At 41.8% G+C, this 23918-nt stretch overlaps 1 protein-coding gene across 1 annotated transcript in view; it reads left to right on the top strand.

The window, feature by feature from the left end:
* Window positions 1–16499, top strand: part of lnx1 (ligand of numb-protein X 1) — a 29086-nt gene extending 12587 nt beyond the window's left edge. The window contains exons 2-10 of the mRNA XM_053321793.1: window positions 4687–4934; window positions 7228–7383; window positions 10609–10817; window positions 10900–11328; window positions 12338–12472; window positions 13765–13942; window positions 15054–15300; window positions 16025–16183; window positions 16314–16499. Of these exons, the coding sequence (XP_053177768.1) occupies window positions 4687–4934; window positions 7228–7383; window positions 10609–10817; window positions 10900–11328; window positions 12338–12472; window positions 13765–13942; window positions 15054–15300; window positions 16025–16183; window positions 16314–16449 (1897 nt within the window). The 3' untranslated portion in view covers window positions 16450–16499. The remainder of the gene's footprint in view (window positions 1–4686; window positions 4935–7227; window positions 7384–10608; window positions 10818–10899; window positions 11329–12337; window positions 12473–13764; window positions 13943–15053; window positions 15301–16024; window positions 16184–16313) is intronic.
* Window positions 16500–23918: the final 7419 nt, after the last annotated feature.

Raw genomic sequence — 23918 nt, 5'->3', positions numbered from 1 at the left:
CGGAGAGAGTATTTGGGTTAGGAAGGATAATCCACTCACCCCTAAAGAGGATTGGAGAATCTCATAGGCTTTGATGAGTTGTGAGCTGGTGTTTATTTCGCATCTCAAGAACAGGGCTGTTTGTGTCACAGCCAGGGCGCTCTTGCACGACCACCGTGTCACTGGCGGCATCACAGGTAATTGATACTGTGCTGGAGACGGGTGGTGGGTGTAAGGGGGGGGGGGGGGGGGGATAAGGGAGAAGGAGGGGAGAGATGAGGATGTTTCGGTGTCTTTGCGCCCTTATCTCTCCACAGATCCCGAGGGTTTAGAGAGATGATGTGATAACGGAGGCTGTGCTGACCGGGACACGAATACAGCAGTGCTAATGAGCATCCTCTAAGCTCTTGTGTTTGTTAAGTAAAGGATAGCTTTGCAAAAAACACTCCAAGTTCAGTCATTATACACCAATGCTGATGTTTGTTTACAAGGGGGAAGAAAAAAAAAAACGGAGGGAAAGTGAATGTGTGTGTATACGTCTTTGCGAGCATGTCTCCCTATGTGCTGCATCTCTCCGACTCGCTTGCTTACCTTGGCTCTGAAGGCTCTATGACCACCCTGCTGAGTGAGACAAGGGGTTTCTGTCATGCTTCCCTGCCTTTAACTTCAAGACAGAACAGACTGTGGCCTTAACACAAAAAACTCAGATATTAAAAACTCTAAGCAGCTGAGATATGGCTACGGTTTTAAGGCACTTCTTATCCCTCAGAGGAAGGAGATTTTAATTAACGGGAGACAAAGCCTTTAATAAACCAGCTGCACACTAAACAAAGACTGCGTGCCGCTGTCTCAGAGACTCCGTGTTGTGATAGCCTCTGTGTTTTTGTAATTTATCATAAAGCACTACTTGTTTCAGTTGTTCCCTGTGATAACTCCTAATGTATTTCTCTGTTTTTTATCCTCTTTATCTGAGCAAAGTATAAGTTCTTGAAATACATACCTTAAGATCTTCCACCGTCACATAGGCACTCCCTACTAAACTTTTGTGTGTAGTGTGCATTTAGTGGTAGCCTACTTAGACAGACACTTTGCTGGGTGGTCTGCAAGATTTATGTTACTGAATGAACCAGTGTTCAAGAGTATTTGCCCATCTCCACTGACTGACTGTGGTTTTTCCATTTTCCACTACCCATTTTTTTTTTCATCAAAGGAATGTCTTCAATTCCATGTAGTCAGATTGGACCAAAAGTTTTATACAAGAGCTGAAAGATGTGTGTGTGTGTGTGTGTGTGTGTGTGTGTGTGTGTGTGTGTGTGTGTGTGTGTGTGTGTGCGCGTGTGTGTGTGAGATCTACTGAAGAGAAAAGCAAACTGTGCACCAGATGAGAAGGCTAGGCAGCTGGAAAACAAAGAATACCGAGATATAAATGTCTATATTTGACATGTGCAGTGATGTTTAAACAAGACTTCAAAATCTAATACATGGCTGGATAGGCTGTTTATAGTTAATGTGCAAAATTGTGGCCAGTTTGTTACAGGGATAGTCAGTGTAATGTCTATAATAATATGAAATGTTTCTGTAGTTAGTTGGTGGTTATGTAATGTTTAAGAGTTAAAAAAAGGTTATAAATGTAGTTTTCCACTCATATCTTGGGATGTTTGATTTCAAAGATAACTTATTTTAATTTTTATATTGATTTTTCTGTTTCTATACGCCACTGTTTGTAAATATTGGGGCTCATCCATATAGGATTAGCATGCTAGGCTAACAGTCCTTCAGTTGTGTGACTTCATACCCATGCCCTGACTTCTTTCAGAGCACACAAACACTATAAACACACTTCTCACCTGCCCAGCACAGTGATGTTAAACCGGTAACCACGGCTACACCTTATATTCATACAGTCTATGGGCTGCGGGTTGGTGCTTGTGACAGTGTCGGACCCAATTCAAAAGTATAATGGCCAATAAGGAGTGATAGACAAACATTTAGGGTTATAGAGCTGGTCTGTGGCCAAAAAAGAGGAATTAAAAGGAAGCAAATGTCCAGAGAAGAGACGGTAATCAGTACTCCTACATGAAACTTCGGTAGGGAGTGAATACACACATAAATATGTAAGATGATATTATCACCGGCTGGGAGGAATTAAAGTTAACGAGGACATTGTTACACAGGAATGGTAACAGCAGTACTAAATGGTGCAAAATAAAGACAATTAAAGCTAGAGCTAGTGTTAAATCTTTAGTTAAGAGGTTGTTATAGTATCTATCTGTATGTTGGATTGTGGTTATATGGTCAGATGACAATATACGTGTGTAACTTAATCACTTCAGTAGATAAACTTGTAGCATATTTTTAGTGAGAAAATGAATCAATTAAAAACAGAGAAATGCATCTTAACTTGTTGAACAAACCACTAGATGAACATTCAGATGGCTTTAGTAATTAGTTGCTCTGCTGCAGCACATTAAACAGCAAACAGCATAACATACCTACAAATGTCATTGTGGTTAATTTAGATGCTGGCGTGCTCCTTACTCTTCAATACCACCACTAACAACACAACAACACACTGTCTGCCTGCGGCTTGTAAGCTACAGATTCAGTTTGTTTACTTAGCCTTGTTTACCTGCTAGCTGCCGACTGTCAATCAAACACAGACACCGACACAGCCCTTCAGCGAGACAACAGGAGCTTTTAAAAAAATCTTTTTTCACTTCTTTAATAATAAAAAAGCATTAATAATAAGGGGTTTTTTTAAGAGACGTTGTTTTGATTAGAGAAAGACTGACTTAATGTGATGTTTGTATTTACATACAGGCACACATTTGTAAAGGGAGCTACTATTCTTTAAAACTAATGCTTTTGGTGCCACAATGTGAGAACCAGTAGTATTTTCAAGCTGCATGCTGCTTTAATTCTTCTAATTGATAGTGAGTGACACGAGAAAAGCGTCTGCCCCCTCAAGACTGCAGCACTGCCCTCTCTTCTGCTGCTGATTGAAATATTGCCCTATTCAACCACTTCACTCAGTTAAGTGCTATGTTGCTGCATGGACATGCTTGATAGCATTCAATTTACTAACTGAATGAACAAGAATAACTCACAGCGGTACTGCCCACGCACAGGTACAGATACACATGCAAAGACACATGAACTGTATGCAGTGTTATGTCACAGAACATAGGTTCAATAGGATCAATAGGTGCTTCAGCTTCGTGTAATGCTGTAGCTAACTGAGACACTGACTCCAGGCTACAAGTGAGATATAGAACCCATTTTAAGATGAAATGATTTTCTCTGGGAAATGTGGACAGAGTGCATGACCCACTCAGACAGCCCTCTTATTGAGACAAAATGCTGCTTCCAGTGATGTGGTGCCCCAAGGGAGGCGATGGCCTCCCTAGGATCAAATAGCTCACCAGCATGTAATCTTGTTTCTTTTGAGGCTCTGCAATGATAGCCACCATTTTACCTTGCTTTTACCCCCTCCCATTTAACTCGACTTGCTCAGCCCATCTAAAAGCACAGGAGAACGATGCCGCTCCTCTTGTTTTTCTGAGCTACTGTTGAAGCGGAGCCTGGGTTTGATCCAGCTCATTAAAACCCAGTTAATGTTTGTGCTGATGGCTCCGCAGAGACAGCCGGAGAGACAAGCCAGTGTTATTCCTGTCTCTGATGAAGTGTCAGCTCAAAGCCTTTATGGCTTACAGATGGAGGAAAATTCTCCAACAATACAATACCATACTCTGTAGGAATATCTTTTATTCACACACAAACATTCCCAGTTTAATAATGTGAAAAGCTGTTTAGGGCATACAGCATAATATGTGCACAAGTGTGTATTTGTGTATGTGTGAGTGCGAGAGAGAGAGAGGGAGAGAGTTGGGGGGGGGGGGGCAATGTAAATGTGTTGTGGTTGCGGTGTTGTTGACAGGGAGAAGACATCTGGAACTTAGGAATTAGATTTGTTTTTGAGAAAAGACATTCAGCCAATCTCTGTTTTATATTCAAATGTTGTGTCAGTTACCCACCCCTCTCTCCTCTGTAACGGCTGTTTTCTTACATTTGTATTCAATCATCTGTCAGGGATGCTCACACTCACTGCCACAGAGAAAACCTATCCTACATGTGATTACAGATCCTGTCACAACGAAGGTGTGCAAGCGGCAAAAAAAGGGGAGAGATTATTTTTTTCCCTATGACATTTCTGGTACATCCTCCGAGAGGTGCTGTGTGAATTTTAAGTGAGAGCGCCTGAAAATGTGTTCCAGACACAACATTTGTTGTTGCAGCCTATTGTGTATGTGGTATTGGGGAGAGTTTCTATTTGAGTGTTAAGGTCAGATAAGCTGTCTTTGTGTGAAGTGATCCCAAAACAGAAGATAGAGGTCAGTGTGCAGGATGCCGCGGGGCAGGAGGAGATGCTAAAATCTGCTCACATTATTCTGGAGATTCTGACCTTTGCATTAGATGTTAACATGATTTTGTTGACTTTCACTCTACGGTGATTATGATGCTGTTTATTGGTGACTGCTTCACAATGTGGTTCATCACAAAACTGTATTTGTTTAAGAGTTTAAGAGCATGCTATATCAGATCATCAATCCCACCATTTCATCATCATGTCCAGTGTTAATTGCACCATAACTGACTGTGTACTGAGTTTGAGACTTACCTTTTGACCCTTGTTTTTCATATGTGCAGGTGTAAAGGAGCCTCTCACTATGGCCTCTCAGCAGACAGGAAGCGACGTTCACAGGAGGGTGAATGCACTGACAGCACATCAGAACTCACCATCGCCACACTACCAAATGATGGCCCCACCTCGGCCGCCGTGGCCCTCCTGTCAGATGAACCCGGTCTGGTCAACCCTGCTTTCGACCCCAGCATGGAGGACAACAGCCAGTCAGGCAGCACGACCAGCTTGGCTGCTCGCAGCAGCGGCAAGAAGAGTGAGTGTGAGTGGGCGAACGGATGTTTGTGTTTGTGTGTGGTCATGTTCAATCCTGCATGACGTTACCCTGAAGTTATCTGAGAGAGGGAGAGAGAGAGAGAGAGAGAGAGAGAGAGCTAGCGGGAGTATGCGTTTGCCAGAATGACAGATTGAAAATCAATAGAGTAGAAAGCTTTCTAGTCACAGTTACACAGTCTCCCAGTCAAAACCAGATGCCCGTGATCTGTGTTCAAACATACATTTACACCTGCAGAATTACAATGTAAAATTCAAGCGCTCGTTCAACCTCGAATATAGTCTTTGTTATCCCTAATGGTCACTGATAGAAATCCTATTAGCCAATTACCTCCTCTGCCTTCTTTTTTCACCAATCCATAAAATCTCTCTTGGTGGAAAACAGTAGAGAGTTAGATGAGAAAGTCACTGAGAAGGCAGGTACATAATGCAGTCAAGGAGAAATGGAAGGAGACGTAGGTTAAATATAGCCAAACCGATTGTGCGTTAATGCCCAATGACATGATCACCTCTCTCCGTCTATTTCTCCCACCTGTGAAACCACAAAGCAGTCATGAGTGTTCCTCTCTGTCCCTCCATTCTCTACTGGAGGTGCCCCCACTGCCTGTACGCTCGCAGGCAATGGGGACACCAAATGACGCTGCACCAGCACTTTAGGCCTGGCCGACTGAGCACCCACCACCACCACCACCACCAGCAGCACCACTAATGCTGAACAAGCTGTCAGCTCCAGAAGCGGCTGGCGCTTTTAAAGAATAATGTGGCTGTCAGGAGCCCTTGCATCTCCCCAGCCCCGCAGAGGGAGGGAGGGAGGGGCGCTGCAGAGGCTTGCTGCCCTGTGCTCGGTGCAGCCAGGCTGGGGATGCTGCCTTTTTACTGCAAGCTCCTGTAGCTCCTGTCTGTCATTTTCTAAGAAAAGCCAAGTACCAGACAAGAGTCTCTGTGGGAGGGTGTGAACCCTTCTCTTATGGACATGGTCACTAAAGTCCACTGTGTGTTACATCACTGCTGCAGTTACGCAACCATATAACTTTAGATCTGTAACAGATTGAGTTTATTAATTGAAAGGACACCGGTTGAAAGCCTCTATCCATAAAAAAAGATGCATTATTTGGGCTTCTTGAAAAAAGCTGCAAAAATGAAACCAAAAGGAAAAAGAAGACTGGAGGCAAAAAAACACAGCATTGTTTTTGATTTCAATGAGACCACTGCAAAGTACTGTTTAAGGCAAGGCAAGCTTATTTGTATAGCACATTTGAACAATAAGGGCATTCATAGTGCTTTACAAAAAAACACAAAAGGCATCAAGACAGAATGTACAGCATCAGCAACACAAGACAATATAAAATACATTTAAATACAATTAAAAATGGGCTAAATACAATAAGACAGATAAAACAGGAGAATAAACGTTTCAGTGCAGTGTTGAAATATTAATGAAAAACCTCATGTTTGAGTTTATATTCAGTATTGCTCACAATAAATTGTGTGTAACCATGATGATACAATATACATATTGAATGTGTTTCCTTCCTCATAAAACATTTGCATATCTTTTAAAATATTTTAACCCTGCATTGTTTACATCCACCCTAAACACTGGATAGTACTGCAGGCTCAGTTTTAGGTAGCACAGCAATTTCTGGCTTGTGTTATCTTACATGAAGTGATTTGCACACAGGGAAGCATACAGACTTTAAATTAGGGAAACAGAGAGCGCTGGTATCTGACTCTTGATAAGCATGGCACCAGCGGTAGTAATGTGTAACATGTTGGGCGATGTAAAACAGGGACCCTCTCATAAAAACGCTGCTCTATAGCACTACTAGTGGTCAAAAACTCTGCTGGCTACCTTTAATGCAGTGAAACTTCACCCAGCAACACACTGCAATAGCCAGTTACATTTTTCTTTTCCAACAGTGCAATTCTAATTTCCCTTACTATAATTGAATTTAGACAGAGAGGAAACTGATTGCTGAAAACTTTCTACAGCTGTAAAATTCTGTCATCATAGTGTTATAAACTACCGTGCACTGTTTAGCATCTAATAAGCCCTAAAACTCCTTGAACTTCCTGGATCATATTTTATCTTCTCACTAGTACCAACACAGATCTTTTTTGTGTTTTGATGCAACTCTATTTTCAGTCTAAATATCCATTAAACCATGAGGAAGCTGTTTGATTGGCTATGACGAGGCAGATTCAGGCATGTCTGGGCATGTTGAGGGTGAGCTCATCTATAAAGTGCCTCTCTTTCTCCACTGTCTTCTTTGCAGTCAGAAACTTTGACCGTTCTTCAGTGAGGAGCCGCTCTTTCAGGAGACTGAACCGGGCGTTCAGTGTTCTGCGGAGGACCAAGAGTGGCAACGCAGTGAGCAATGAAACATCTGAAGAGAGAGACAATACCAGGAATTCCAGTGTGCCACAGGAAGGTATGTATCAGGGATTGTATATCAATCTCTTGTGTCTATGTCAATACTTGTGTGTGCATTGTGCCTTGATTGCATAATGCCACTGCTGTGTTGGCATTTTTCATTTATTCCCTGAAGAGGATTCCAGGGAGAGTGCTGTGTACATGTGTGTCTCTGTGTCGGTGTATTTGTGATGTTTCCTCAGCTGTGTGAGGAGGGTGACACGGCTGGGAGCCTATTGTAACAGTAGCATATGTTTCTTTAATAATTTAGCTGCAGATTGCATAAGTCCACTGATGCATCAGTAGAGACAGAACAGGAGGGAGAGTGGTAGCCTGAGGCACTTTGGCCAGGGAGAGGATGCAGGAGGTCACAGAAGAAGAACCAGATGACGTCTTCTCTCCCTTCTCCACCTCCTGTTCTTCCACTTTTTTTTTTTTTTTTTTTTTAAATCTCAACCCCCTCCTCCCAGTCCTCTCATTCTTCATCCCCTCCTCCTCCTCTTGAACTCCCTCCAACACAGTCAGGGTCAACAGGTTTGCACCAACTTGATGGAGCAGTCCCCAGAGAGAGCTGTGTTCTTGACATAACATCCATAAGATGTTACGTAGTAAAGAAAATGTGCTCCAGTGATATTTAACGTTATATCTGCAGCCTGACCCTGGTGATAGTGCAGCACAGGGAATGTAGTCAACTATAAAAGTGGATAATGTTGAAGTATAACTGCAGCGTGATGGGAAGAAGAGAAGGAATGTGGCATTGTGTAAGAATGAAGGATGACGAATGATCAGGGACTAGATTATTCTCTGAGGCCATCACTGTGGAGGCTGAGAGAATAGATTAAATATTCATTGCCTGCCGCTGGAGAGACAAAGATAGACGGAGAGGATGGAGAGTGGAGTAGGGATGGATCCATACAGAGCAAATGGAGAGAAGAGTGAATACAGGAAAAAAAGAGATAAGAAAACAAATAAAGGGACAGTAATGTCCCCATGGACGGAGGAGTGGGAGAAAAAAAGAAATGACGAGATGAAGAAGGACAGAGGTTGAAAGAGTGTGTGATGGAGAGAAGCAATGGTTACGTAATAGTTGCAGGTCTCTTGTGTTAATGTGCTCTCCACCCTTGAAGCAACCTGCTGCGATAAAGACAAAATATTGACTTTGGAATGGAGAAAGTGCAGCGTGAGTAGAACGAAAGACTGAGGCAATGGAGCTAGAGACACAGGAAGACAGTGCACTGAGGAATGAGGAAAGGTGGATAAGAGACATTTTTCATATCCAAAGAAAAAGAAATGAAGTAAGGAATACATCTTCTCTGTCATTTATTGGCTACGGCTGTTGGCCAAAATAGTCACAAAATATCCCCACCCACATCCACATGGTCCAGTCCAGGATGTGTCATCCTGCTGCTAAAATGAGTTCATCCATGGATGAATGAAGAGAGCTGGATACAGTGCTGGAGGCGGGGCCACATTTATTCTATGAAAGTTGCTCAATGGTACATGAAGCCAAAAAATTCACTTCCCACTGTAAAGAAATTACCTGGATAAAAACATGCTGAGCATGCTCTATAATCACATGCTCACTAGAGCCATCTGGCTCACTTGAACATGGATAAAATAGTTCAATCCTATAACTCTTCGAGAGTTTAAGTGTGATTGGACCGAATGGAACAAATTCTGATAGTGAAGTCATTTTGCGGGGGTTGTGATGCTCAAAACAATCCATCTGCTGATTTGCAGACATCACTTTTACAATGTTAGTCTATGGGGGAAAGTCATTTTGTGCCATTGTGCAATGAGTGATGTTGTAATAACACAGTTTGGCTGCTATGTCAAATTTGCTTCAAAGCTACACGTGTCCAGTTCTTTTTATACATCCATAATTTACAGCTGGGTATTAGGGATGGGTATCATTAGGATTGTATTGATATCAATACCAATACTGCTTATTGATACTGATATATTGATACTCTTATTGACACTACTCTCTGTAATTTGGTGCAAACTGGAATTCTACCTACTCTTCAACCAATTGATCGGTTGATGGGGAAAAAAGCGATGTGCACGTAATATATATAAGTCCAGTTAGCCCTTTGGGTTAACGCATACTATTACTTTTTTTGCCAACACTATATCGATATTAATTTATATATTGATATCAAACAAAAGCCAGAGATGATATCATGTTAATACCCTGTGAGCTGTAAATTCAACACTTGCAAAGTCTGACAATCTCAGGCAAGACCTCTCTACCTCTGGGTAGCTCTCCTGCTCCTGCTTCCATCTCAGACTCACGCTGGTTGGGAACTCGCTCCTCAGCCTGTACAGTGCTTTCTTCTTCTACTCATTTCATGGCAACCAGGGTTAGGGTGCATTGCTGCCACCTATGTTAGAATGAATGTTGCATAAATACCGATACCAGCACTGTTTGTCCAAGAGCTTATCAATCAACCCCTACTACTAATCCTTACTGGAAATGAGGGTAATGAAGCTTGCACAATAGAATGGGATAAAACCAGCAAATAAAATCATTTCTTTTAGAAATATTAACTTCCAATCAGGGTTTTTTTGGATACATTATTTTGCCAAGTAAAGTCCTGCATTTGTTGCTGTGGCAGGACACTATATGTTGGTAGGGTTGAAGTGAAAACAAAAGTCTGCTACCAATCCCAGTTTGAATTTTCAGCATATTTTCTTGACACATATGGATAAAGGATTGTACCATGGGCAGATTAATTTTACATTTCAAAGAAAACATAAATTTATGAATCAGTGCTTGAAAAAGGTCTTTGTTTGTATTCATATTTTCACAGCGCAGTGTTTGGAAGCTACACAAGTGTATGTGTATTATAACTTCACTTGTATCCCCACCCAAGTAATAACATTGTGGAAATTTGAAATTGAGGGTTTTCCCAAGCATACTTGGTACAGATGTATGTGACTAATGATACAAACATCGAGCAGGATAATCAGCCAAGTAAATTTTCCCTCTTGGCTTGTACAAGTTTGTTTAAGTAACCTGAGGGAGTAGAGACAGCTGGTTCCACTGCTGAACTTCTCCACCACGCTCTACCACTCGTTCTCCCTCGATGTGTCTTTCTTTCCCTGTACAACACTCTCTCGCATTTCCCCCTCCTCGTTCACTTCTCCCACTTCCTCTCCTGTTTTATTTGGCTGTTTCTCAAAATGGCCCTTTTTCCTTGCCAAAACTCAGCCTTTTTCCTCTCACTACCTTCTCCCATAGTGCTGGCTCTTCCGCAGCTCCATCACTTGATCCCTGATGGTGAAGTTACCAGTATTAAGATCACACGGGTGGATCCCTCAGAGCCGCTGGCCATCAGCATTGTCGGCGGCAACGAGACCCCCCTGGTTCGCATCCTCATCCAGGATATCTACAGAGAAGGTGTCATTGCTCGTGATGGACGCTTGCTGCCTGGGGACATGATCCTGAAGGTATATCACAGTAACTGTTAAAGTACTATCACATGTCAGAAAGCAGTGATCTGAGTGATAACTTCTTCTTTTGCCCTCTCAGGTAAACGGCATTGACATCAGCAACGTACCCCACTGCTACGCCATGGCAACCCTCAAACAGCCCTGCCAACTCCTCCGGCTAACCGTCCTCAGAGAGCAGCGCCACCGTTACCGTTCACATTCGCACAGCCACCCACACGGCCACGGGCACGGCCACGATGTCGCCGGGGGCCACCTGTCTCACGGCCTACCTCACCACCCCTTGAGGGATGACAGCATCCACGTGGTCCTGAATAAAAGCACTCCAGAAGAGCAACTGGGAATTAAGCTAGTGAGGCGGCCGGAGGAGCACGGAGTCTACATCTTTCACCTGCTGGAGGGAGGCCTGGCAGCACGTGACGGACAGTTGTGCGTCGGCGACCGCGTGCTAGCCATCAACGGGCACGATCTACGCTATGGAGCGCCAGAACACGCTGCTCTGCTTATCCAGGTCAGCCAGCGAGGGTTATGGGGAAAGTCTTGTGGTCATTTAACTAGATGAGATAGCAGGTCATTTATAAAAAGTTGTTATAGCCCATAAACAACTGTGTTCTGTTCTTATGCCAAGTCCCTGAGGTATTAAAGATAATTGTAGTGATTCAGACTAATTGTTTTGCCGTGCTGTTGTGTCTGTGTTCACTGCAGTTAATAATATTTAATTGTGGTGATTCCCTGATGGACTGGGCCATGAGGCTCCCTCTAGTTCCTGGTTGATGCTAGTCTATGTGCTGTGTTTGTGGTTAATCGTGGTTAATTGCAGTGTATTTGCGGCTGACCGCGCAGGGTCTTTGGGCCTGGTGTTCCTGTCTGTGCAGTCTGAATGGCTCTTCTGGGTCTCTGTGGAGCCAAGATGGCCTCTCGGAGCAGGCACTTTCTGGCAGAGATTAAGAACTGGCAGGGAAGAAATTAAATTAGTCCAATTAAGGCAATAATGGGCTGGGCCGGCTAATTCAGGAGTCAGCTCTGAGCTACAGAGACCAGGGGGAAATCTCAGAGGAATGACAGAGCAGGGGAGGGGGGGGGGGCAGCCAGTTAGTCTGTGTGTCTGCTCGACCACTTGCATGCAAATGTGTGAATGGACTGGCAGATCAGTCGCAGGAGTGTAAGTCACAGAGAGAGGAGAATCCCAAAATGTTACTACTGGGTGGTGATGAACTTATAGGACGACAATCATGGTTTCCTGCATATGTCTCTCAAAGGGTCAATTCACACAAATTACACACATTGCCTGTAATTAAAGATTTCTGGATAGATGGATCAATAAAATCTTATATTCATAACACTTAAAATTATATTTAAGAAATATAAGTTAAGTTACTTTTGGATGCTTTGAGCTAGACAAATTAAATGTCATTATATAATTTGGGTGAACTATCCCTTTAATGACAATTATTTCATGGCCAGTAACATGTCTATTGATTTTGTATGTGAAACCATCTTTTCTTTTCTCTGCTCTCTAGGCAAGCGAAGAGCGTGTCCACTTCATAGTATCACGTCAGATCTGCCTGCCTACCCCAGACATCTTACAAGAGGATCCGTGGGCTATGGATGGTCCCCCACCATATTCCCCCGTGGATATAGAGCAAACACTACTGGTGAGCAGCACACATAGACACACACACACAGGAGACAAGTACAGCACCAATACACTGAGAGGAAGCTTTGTTCCTCCTTCTCCCCTTCCCATGAGAAATATTTCCTTTCAGGTGCAAATGATCTACGGAGGTATTATACTTCATTCAAAGCCAAGCAGGTCATTCAAACAGTACAGTGGGCAGCATCTATGATGTCAGCCATCTTTGTTTTTTGTCACACAGAAAACATCCTCTCACTCTACAGGATTTAGAGTCTAACATCCACCCCCAGAAGATTTTCCCAAGCTCCTTACTGAAACTGGAGATAACTCCAATAATGATCAGTTTGACAGGTCTACCTTGTATACATCCTCTGCTCTTCGTGATGGTGTACATATTCATATACACAGTACACCACACAGTAATGTACAGCACAAAACATACAGCACATTAGTAGAGAGCAGTGTCAGTGTCGTGCCCCGGGGTCTGTCACGTGACCACAAGTGATCTCCTCCTGCGAGCGCAGCAGAAATGTGTGAATGCAGCACATTAGCGACGCAACACAAGCTACATCCCATCAACCTCAATGTGTCTGTGTGTTATTCATTACTAGTCTACTCTCCCTCGCTGTCTCCCATCTGACTCACAAGTATACTGGCCATAAATAAAATCTCATTCGGTTCATCCCACAAACACACACACACACACACATGCACACACACACACACACACACACACACGCCGCCTCGCTCACCAAACCAAGTAGAATGTCATACGTCTTTGAATAAATCCATTTCTCTGTGTTGAACATGATCACAAAATGAAGAGCCACTTGAGCCTAACGTGCTACTCTAATAACCACCATATATTACACATTAACACTTATGCTAATGAGGCCCTTCATTAATTAACAACCATGTCTATGTCATTGGACTCTGGCTCCTATAGCACAGTATGGGAGGTATTCATTTGGATCTTCCTGTCATTAAGGAGCTATCACAGGTCACAGAGAAAACAGCCCTTATTAATATGCAAATGAGCCCCTCCAAAAATCTAATTACATTATGTAGTCTATAGAAGGTGCCTTTGATGTAACAATTACATTTTTATCATGCTTGGCCTTAAGTTATTGTGTTAATAAGAATCATTTGTGACTTGCATGTCTTTGTGTCCACAACTGTGCACAATGGGGCATAAAAACAGTTTGGGTGAAAAGCACCACTGCTGTTCTTAAAAATACATTTTATTTTCATTCAACAATAGTTTACACTCCACTGCAACTGTTTTCTATCTGTCTTGTATTTTTTGTGAAGGACTCTTGTCAGAAGCCTGCATGCTATGAGAAGACAGTTACTCTGACCAAGGAGCCCTACGACTCTCTGGGTATGACGGTGGCAGGCGGCATGTCCAGCCGAGGGTGGGACCTCCCTATTTATGTCACAAACGTGGACCCCGACGGAGTGGTGGGACAGGAGGGCTCCATCCGCAAAGGCAAATCTCTTTCTATTACCACTTAATAAATATCAGAATATTGTTTATATTTTTATATTACAAGGAATGCAATTCTTTGTGCTTTAGTGCAAATAATTACTCATTTAGTTTGGATGGAGTATTTGTTTTGTCTGGTTGTCGTTTACTGTTGCACAAAGCGACGGAACTCACTTAAAAGCGGACTGTCATGGATTTGGATTTGGCTTTGGCGATGAATACTTTGTATATAACAAACAGGGTGATTGATGAACACTTGTTTCATTACGGAGGTTATTCATCCAGCAGAAAACTCAGTAGTGCTGCTGTGGTTCAGTGCTCCACAAATTGGCTTCAACAATGATACAAACACAAACATTTGCATACTGTAGCTGCACTCAGGACTTATTGTGTTCCAGAAGAGAATTTGTGGAGTACTTAATTATTTCATTTTAAGAAATCAGTCAAGTCTGAAATAGAGCAAAACATGAAGCAGCACACAAATAACTGATGTCATAGCAACAGTCTTTATATCCTATAATGCGGCTGAGAGATGAGAGGCCCAACTGCTGATTCCAGCATATCCATCTTAAAGCATAACTATATTAAGCTTGTCATTAGACTCAATCCCTCCTTGCCTGGGGCTATTTATGAGAGGAATGAGAGAACTGTTGTGATGGAGCACAACAGTAGAATACAGTAAAGACTTCATAAAACGGCAAGCAATTGAGTCTGTTTGTCCTGTGCATGGTTCAAGGTGCACATTACTGTATTCATATGGGACTGAGCAGCAGCAGCTGTCTCTGTTTGTGTGCTTATGAAACATGTTTGTGTATTGTAATAGCCTATTCATTTGCATTTGCATATCCTTCCAGGGTAAATGTGTCCTTTGAGTTGCTTGCTAGCAAGCTGGACTGTGCCGTCTGTTTTTCTTTGCACCACTTTCATCACTGGGAGGCTTTTTAAAGCACAGGTGGCGCTTGGTTTCCTTCCCTTTGTGTTCTAGCAGGGAGGCTGCTGAATATTAAATAGACATATGATGAGTCCCTGTCCTGTGAGGTCTTTTGAAAAGCTATTATCAGGGCAGCAACCCCGGGCAGAGGATGAGCTGTGCTGTCCACTTCCTCCCCTGCAGGTGACATCTTGCTAAACGTGAACGGGGTGGATTTGACGGGGGTGACACGAGGCGAAGCTGTGGCCAACCTGAAGAACACCTCCTCTCCTGTTGTGCTCAAGGTCTTGGAGATGCGTCCTCCCGATGAAAGCCTGCAAGAGTGCCCATTGCCACCCTGTCTCACACCCTCACCAACAGATAGCACCAAGAGCCCACTGCCCAATGATGATTACTCCCCACTGTGGGTGTCATGGCTGCAGCTTCCCAGGTGAGCAACCTGGTGTCCCTGTATCCACTCAGTATATATTTTCTCTTTTCTGAGCCCAGTATAATTTACAGACCGTCCTACCGTCATACCCGGTCCCTTTGACCCTGTGCCAGATGGTGCCAGCTGAAATTTTGACAGAGCCAGCTGGGAAGACAATCCCCATTATACTTTCAAAACTAACTTTTTAGCTGAAATATTCACCACTGTTACATCAGTAGAGCTTCTGAGGACTGAAAACTTTGTCTCTGGGATTGCAGCATAAGAATTTATCTTACTACAATGTGTTGTCAGGAAGACAGCAGTGCGCTGACCGCAGTAAAAAAAAACTGCTTCTCCTGCTTTTATAAAATAAAGTTAAATAAAAATGTGTTTCTGCTTCAAACACTGAATTGATTAGGAGGCGAAACAAGTACTGAGTCACCGTGGGAATGTAGACTAGGCCAGTGATGCAACTAAAAGGATTTGAATATAATTTTCACTCAGTCCTGGGCTATCTGTATGAGACTGATATAGAAGTCCCACTAATCTCATTGCTTCACATCTCTTGGGAAAGTCATACCTTCATTCCAAGGCCTTTGTCTTCTGATCGCGGCTGGTTTGAGCAATCTAGTGTAGCTACTGCGCATACATTCTGTACTATACGGTGGATATACTCCACAGTATATATAATGTAAAGATGCAGTTGAGAGATTAGTAAATTTAATCTCCTTCTTGGCTCATGCAGGCATCTCTACTGCTGCAAAGACATTGTCCTGCGGAGGAGCACTTCGGGGAGCCTGGGCTTCAGTATCGTAGGAGGTCAGGAGGAGGTCAACTGCAATCAATCCTTTTTTATTCGCTCCATCGTGGAGGGAACGCCAGCCTACAATGATGGCAGGATAAGGTATTCAGCCTTTAAATATTGCTTATTATCTTTGGTTACATCCACCAAATAATTTCTTGGTACTGTGGTAGTCTTTGGTTTGCTGTCGATACATGTTTATTTTTAAATCTCTTTCTCTCTGTCTGTGAAGGTGTGGGGACATCTTGCTCGAAGTGAACGGGAACAGTACATGGGGAATGACCCACACAGCATTAGTGCGTCTTCTGAAAGAGCTTCGAGGCAGAATCACCCTGACCATCGTCTCCTGGCCGGGCAGCCTGCTGTAGCAGTGCTCCAAGCCATCAAGCGCTGCTACAGTGGCACTGACCAAGGAATGTGGAAGGCAGAGCTTTTGACTGGCTGACCACCCTAAGCTTGCTGTGTGGGAGAAGCTTAGAATAGTGCTATAGCTGTATGGATATCTAACTTCTGATGGACAGCTGAGACTTTACCAGGAGTTTGGAGAGGGACAAACATAAGACTGGATTGTTACCAGAGTTCAACTTGCCCCTCCAAGAACGCTGGAGTGGGAGGATCCAGGCCTGAGCCACTTCTAACTAGGATGTTGGGCGTTATCTGTTAAGAGGACACTGTCATTTTCTGGCACAGCATCCAGTGAGTGGGGTGGGGGGATCGAGAGAAGACACAACACGTTGCCAATTCCAGTAGTTATATATTAGGGTATGCATTAAGTTGGACTCACATTTCTTTACTGTAAATGTTGGGTGTCTAAAAAAGTACTGATTCAAGCACTTGTAATACGTTTCTTTTGTTTGTTTGTGGTATGGCCTTATAGGCTCCATTCTGTTTGTACTGACAGTGGTTGTCATCTTCATCTGTGACCAGAGGACACATTGCCAAGTAGTAGTCTGTGTTGAGGTTTGTTTGTTTTTTTATTTGATTTTATTTTATTTCAGAAGCTATGGCTAAATTATCAAACCACTGGCAAGGAAAAAAAATATATTAAAAAAAATAAAGAATCAATGTGTTCATAACATGTTAAAAAAACAATATTTAATTAGGTGACATTGTGGAGGCCTTACTAATTTTCTTACTTTTAAGAAAAAAAACTGACTTGGTTTCTGTGTAGCAGTAGATGGTCTGGGGCCTATCTACTGCGGTTCTGTCTGTCACGCTTCGGCCTGTGTAGTATATATGATGGTACATTTGGTTAAATAATCAATAAAGTCGTTTGAAAAAGAAAGTTGTGTGAGAAAACTTACTGCAAAACAACAGAAACAACACAAATAGCTGATGCAACATAAACATATTGTATAGACTGCGTACATATATTTCTAGTTTCTCTAATAAAATTGAATTCCGATTTTTCTGATATGACATTCAATACTGTAAGAGACCACAGAGCACTGGGAGACTGAATGTCAGATTTTAATTTCCTCTTAGTCAGCGGAGGACGTCTCATTAGACTCCTTGTCTTTCCTACTTCTCTTGGCTTTTTTGTGTTTGTGTCTACTCTGACTGTCCCCGTCCTCACCATCATCCTTCCTACTCTTGCTGCTGTTGCTGTTGCTGCTGAACATAAATGACAAACAATAACATTTCAATTGTAGTCTTTCTTCTTTTCTTGACGAGTATATGAGTGTGTGTATGTGTGTGTCCGTTACACCTGCATGATGATTTTTTCCCCCCGCTTGTCTCTCTATGCCTCTTCTCTCTGTGCCGTCCTTCTTTTTCTCTGCTGAATCTCTCCAGACTGTGGCGTTTGTGCCCTCGCTCCACAGTGTCCCTGTGCCTCATTCTCTCCTCCCTGCTGAAAAATACCATACAAGCATGCAATGTATTTTTTCCATTTGCTATTGATGAAAGTGGAGACTTTTTCATTGGGAAATAATACAAAGGGAAAAGAAGTCATGGCCTGAAGGAATGAGATTGCTGGCCTTTTCTCAACTTCTCCACTGGGAGAGAGATAAGACAGAACTCGAGGGACCAAGACCTTAACCACAGTGGCTGCTGTTTGCCTGGCTGAGCTTTTGTATCCTCCCCCCTGGCCTAGACTTTCAGTAACAAAGAACCCAACACTAGTGTCAAAACATGCCCTTTTCATTATAGCCAAACAGCCATGCTGCAGTATCCTCTAAGCTAAGAGAAAAATCCATTATTTACCTGTGGTCCTGTGAGACCACAAGATTTATTCATCACACCTCTTCTCCCCTCAAATAACCTCTGAAAACATGCATGCAAATTTATATTCATGCAAAGAAGCAATGGGACAGTTGAGAGAACATACTGTTTTCATTGGGAAACATACAACTTTCACAACTGAAACCAAATAGTGTAATGTTGGTTGGAATGAACACCATCAAACTCCCAGGATTAGAGTAATTTTCCGACTTTTTAATGTACAGTTTAATATAGTTTTGCCAACAAGGCAATATTTATATTAACTACATTTGTGTTACATTATTATCAAACCTACGAAAATGTTATAAATTAGCTAGGACTTGTGGTGTTCAATTGTTTGATGTCTGTGTGTAAAAAGATAGCCCCCTAACGGTTGGCTAAACCCCCTAAATTCAACAAGTTATTGAAACTAAAATCGACCTAAACTAGTTGGATGATGGAAGGGGGAAAGGGGAAAGGATTAGGGCTGCTCTGAGACACAAAGAGGAGGTTAAAAGGGAGAAGTGGATAGATAAGGTGACTGTACAGAAAATACCAACATAGTCTAACAGACACTGGCTACCAAGCTAGGAGGAGAAACCACAAAATGAAAGTGTTGAAAGATATGACTGCAAGAGCTCAGGATGATGTTACAAAACAACTGATTTTCAATGTAACTTCCAGATAGATTTTAAGAAACAACTAAATGAGTTGTGGGCTGACAATAAGATCGGTGAGACAACATAAAAAATTGATCTCACAACCAACAGGCTAGAAGAGACGATCAATGTATTGGCGATATAGAGACCTAGAGCACAGGTGCAAATGATGCTCGATTAGACTTTATAAAGAAGTTTCAGATCCAGACAGATATAAAGAAAGAAAAGAAAATTAGTTGTCCAGCATATGACTCAAATTTTAAACCAGCATCCCAAGTTATAAGATATACACACTGGATGAGGCGCTGTGTCACATAGTATTCTTATTTAGTGAAGGAATTAGTAGACTACCAGTCTATGTCAGCAAAATATGGTTTAGAGAGACAAGATTTTATAAATACTTGCAAATGTGGCACTATTATGTAAGAGACTGGGCAAGGACTAAACCCCTGATGTTGCACAGATGTTTATTAAAGCACACAACTCGGAACCCACCAGACATATTACTGGAGAACCGGTATCAAAGTATATGATTGATGAGGAACAACTCAACAGACTACACGAAGCAGAAGTGTGAGAGAGAACTGGAGGTATCTCTGCAAAGGAGAGACTTTTGTACCATTCTGTGACTGATATCTCCAAAGTAAATCATCCAATATAACTGAGTGACGTCTTAGTTATTGTATTGAGAAACAGAAAAAATAAAGCATAAAAAATGTAATAAATTAGCAATAAAAAAATGCCACTATGAAGAGATGGTTTAAAAACATTTGGGGACCATTGTTATACTGTCCCATTTCAGTAGCTGTCTACTTCATTTACTTCGAAGGGTGTATCTAGTGCCTCTTCCCAAAATGACATTCACCATAATTATCACATTAACACTACTTGATCCTCCTTCAGTTTATTATGTTTCAGTTAGTTATGCATACTTCTCCAAAGTTTGTGTATAAGACCTACAGCACAGTAGAGATGCCTTTTGTCAGACTCAGCCCTGCACAGCTCCACCCTGCCTGCCTCTACTAGAAGCAGGCAGAGTGGAGTTGTGCAGGGCTTGGAAATGAAATAACAATGTAATAAGTATGACCATGTTTTGTCTAGATTATGTTGTATATTGTAAATTGCATTGGCTTTTATAGAAAGTTTTCCCTCCCTACTCAGAAGCAACATCAGTATTTGTTGTTGTTCTTTGCCGTCTTTTCTCTGCAGTTTCTCAATACACTACACAGCACGCACACAGATCTTTGAAGGGAGGAAATGCTGGTTGAGAATTGATGGTCATAATGAGTGAAAGAGACTCCTGCTATAGAACAGTAGTCTTTATGGCCCATGTAAAATACACAAAAAGCAGATTGTGTTATTGTAGAATTGTTATATTGAAGAGAAAACCTTCCTGACTGACTGACTGCTGAGGGGAAATCTGTTATGTATAAAAATGCATCAGCTTTCTCTCTCCCTCGCCTTAAGAAAAGACACCTCAGCACAACTTGCTGTTTTTAATTTCAGCATAATCAACCTGACCTTTAAGGATCGTGACACTGAGGGCATTTCTTTCTGCCTCTTTGAAAGTGTAATCTTGCCCACAGAAGTGTGTAGGAAGTACAAACACTGAACTGCTAATGCAGACACTCACACATGGCTGGAGTAATTATTACCATTCACTCGCTCAACAGAAAAGAGAGAGCGCCTTAAGGGGCCAAGTTTTCGCAAGTACAAAGCTAAATGTATTCAATATTTGGAGACAGCTCCTCTGTTAGCAGCAGGGATTAGGACCCAAGGCCTATATTTGTTTTCGCTCAAAGCCATTAGCTTTAACACAGAAACAACCACCTCACATAACACCAAGAACACTGACAAATGGTTCCCAAGGAGACAGTGTTAGAGGAGCTAGAGTATATTATAACATGGGGGCCTCAGGATTTGTTTTCACATTTCATGATTTTATTCATTATTAGTGCACAAGCCTGTCAGGGTGAACAGTATCACCGCTGTTCAATTTGGTCTGCTCTATCCCTACAGTCATTTAAGTGAGAAACCAATATGAATCAGTGGGTGTTACCCTCAGACAGGAAATACAATTTTTGATTGACACAATTAAAATCAAAGTAATATCCACAGAAATAAACAGCAGCTGTGAGTGGGGAGATAGGATTAAATGTCAAATGACTCACAGAGCAGGAGATGTTGTTATTTTATCTAGATTAAGCAGGAGAAGTTGATTGCCAAAAGAAACCCAACTGAGCAGTGCAATAAATCTTTTTTTTTTCTGTTAAGCAAGAGTTTGTTCTTTGAAGATGATATAATAGCATTTAAAAAAAAGAAAGAATATAACACAAATAACATCATATAATCTCATGTGGCTTCTCTGCCACTCACGCTGTCTCCTCTCTCTCGTTCAGAAGCACTATTCCATTCTGCCGTAATCATTCTTGATATTTACATATTACCGCCAATTTAGAAGTATATTCTACTGATGTGACCTTATTTGGTTACTTTAACACATCCCATGGTGGTATGTTGTTTTAAAAGCGACTGAACAACCAGTCTCCAAAACATTTCAGGCACTTGTCTTGTTTGTGTTTCTCTCCACGTACGGGGAGGCAGCATCGTTTACTTAAAAAGCAAAAGTAAAACCTTTGCATTCCATCACAAATTAAGTCCCAACCCATGCTTCTCTGACTCACTATGGGAGGATTAACACATTAAAATCAGATTTATACAGTATTTCCCTTGTTTGATTTGGCCCATTATACTGTGGTATCTTACTGAATATGTTTTTGAGGGGACTTGTGTGCGTAAATCTCTTAGAAGCCAATATTTCTGTGGGAGGGTGAGTGTAAAATCAAACAAAATTGGGGGCGCAGGTCAAAATGTGGAAACTGCAGCTAAGTACGTGAGAAACAAACATATTTTATAAAAGACAGCCAGTGCTCAGTGCCCTTGAGAAGGAAGCTTTAACTCCAGCTTGCGAGCAAATGTTGCCGGCTGTTAATGGCACATGATGGAAGGAAAAAGAGGATGTACAGGCCCAAAGATTTGGCCCTGTAAATAAATGTGTTTCATGAGTGAAGTTGTGGCATGAAAACAGAAAGTATTTCTCATTGAAGGCTAAGAAGAATGTAGGGTAGAGGGAAAAATAAAAACAGATGTGGGTGGAAGAATGAACAGGCCCTGAGACAGACCCTGAAGCCAGGATAAAAGTGGCATCAGGCACAAAAGCAGCAAAGGAAAATCAAGAAACTGGCAGATTTAACCGTGCCCGTTTGCCTACGGTAGAAGGAAGTGGCAACTTGATCTCCTAAAAACAATTTGGATCATGCTGTCTAACTATAAAGGAAGGAGTCTCTGACTGTTTGTGTGTGTGTGTCTATCTCTCCCCAAACTTTCAGCTTATCTACTCCATATTTGGCAGGTATATTGCTGGGTACTGAAAGAAGTACAGCGTCAAGTATGAAGATGTTTGGATAAGAAATGTTAAAGCTATTATTAAAAGAAAATATTTAGCAAGTCTTGACCTCTCCAATATGGAAGCTGCAAATATTAGCATAAATAGCGGTGCTGCATTTGTTTAGTAGCGGATCTTGACCTCTACTATATGACAGCTGCACAGATGCATTCCTGCAACATACAGCAACATTGTGATGTTTACATGTTAGAATATTCTTGGTTTCTTTACTGTAAAAAGGTAACTGCTTTGGCAGTTTTGCTTTCTCTTTCTCACTCAGAAATGTCTTCCTCTCTACCTCAGCCAGCAGCCAATATTTGATTGTCTTGACAATCGTTCATCCGATCGACGTCACACTTGGCGGGCATCTTGCTGAGGACCCAAGCAACTGCAGTGTAGAGAGCAAGCTCATGAGAAACTACAGTCAGAGAAATAAGTAAGTCAGAGAAAAGTAATTTCACATGGCATGCTCTAAAAAGACAGAAGTAGACCAAGAATGACTTTTATATGTTCATTCTAGATAGATCAAAACCAGTTTGTCTCATATGTTCCGAGACCACAGTGAATGTGAAGCACCACTATGAGAAACCAGCAAACCTACTCAAATCTGAACAGAAGACAGAAAATAAACAATCTAAGAGTCAAATAAAATCAATCCACTTTATTTTAGGATGTATGTTTTATCAAAGGCTATCTGTTATCTTTAAATGCAGCAAATGAGAAAATCACATTATTTATCTTTAGAGTACTATGTAAGTAACTAGTAATTTATAACATCTGTGTATAATAAAATGTTGGTTTCTTTCATGTTGTTGGTGTATAGACTCATTCACGCCTTGACTCAACAGTATTCATTTTTGCATGCATTGTAGCAGCAGCCACAGGCCGAGTAATCAGCTTGTTCCAAACAGGCAGGTTTTGAACGGGCACTTCACCACTGCATCCTAAATCTGAAACAAAACCTAAAAGAGACACAAGGCTGTTCCTGAGTCACAAGGCTGCCATCAAAGCTACCATATGGATTCCAGCCAAAACACAGGCAATACTTATGAAACTCATGGAAATGTAGTCTAAATGTATTCAGCTATGAAAAGAAATCATTCTTTTATGCATTAATGCAAATTGAATGAGGCTGTTATTGTTGACTGGTGCAAATTTGTTTGAGGCTGTAAAATGTTACTGTCATGCTTTTGCTGTTCTGAATTAGCAATGCCCTAATTTGGTTTCATTGTATTGTATTACAGCTGCCTTTTTTCAATTATCAGTTGCTTTTCTATATTCGGAGTCAGCTAAACCCTTTGTTAACAATGAAACTAGCCTTACAGCATTTTATAATGAAGCTTTTAGTGCGAGTTTAAGCAGGAAGACAATTATCATTTTAATTTCCTCAGTGGGACTTCACCATTCAATTACTATCCGGTGAACTCAATGAGTTCTGTGTGCAAGCTTTTCTTGTCATCCAATGATCAAACTAGCCAAATGGTATTTAAACTAGATTTGCATCTGTTTGAATGTGTGAACTGATGCCATG

Source organism: Scomber japonicus, chromosome 7 (genome assembly GCF_027409825.1).
Source record: "Scomber japonicus isolate fScoJap1 chromosome 7, fScoJap1.pri, whole genome shotgun sequence".
In the NCBI taxonomy this organism is placed as follows: Eukaryota; Metazoa; Chordata; class Actinopteri; order Scombriformes; family Scombridae; genus Scomber; species Scomber japonicus.
The sequence above is the reverse complement of the archived record's forward strand: the minus strand, read 5'-3'. Positions and strand labels throughout refer to the sequence as shown.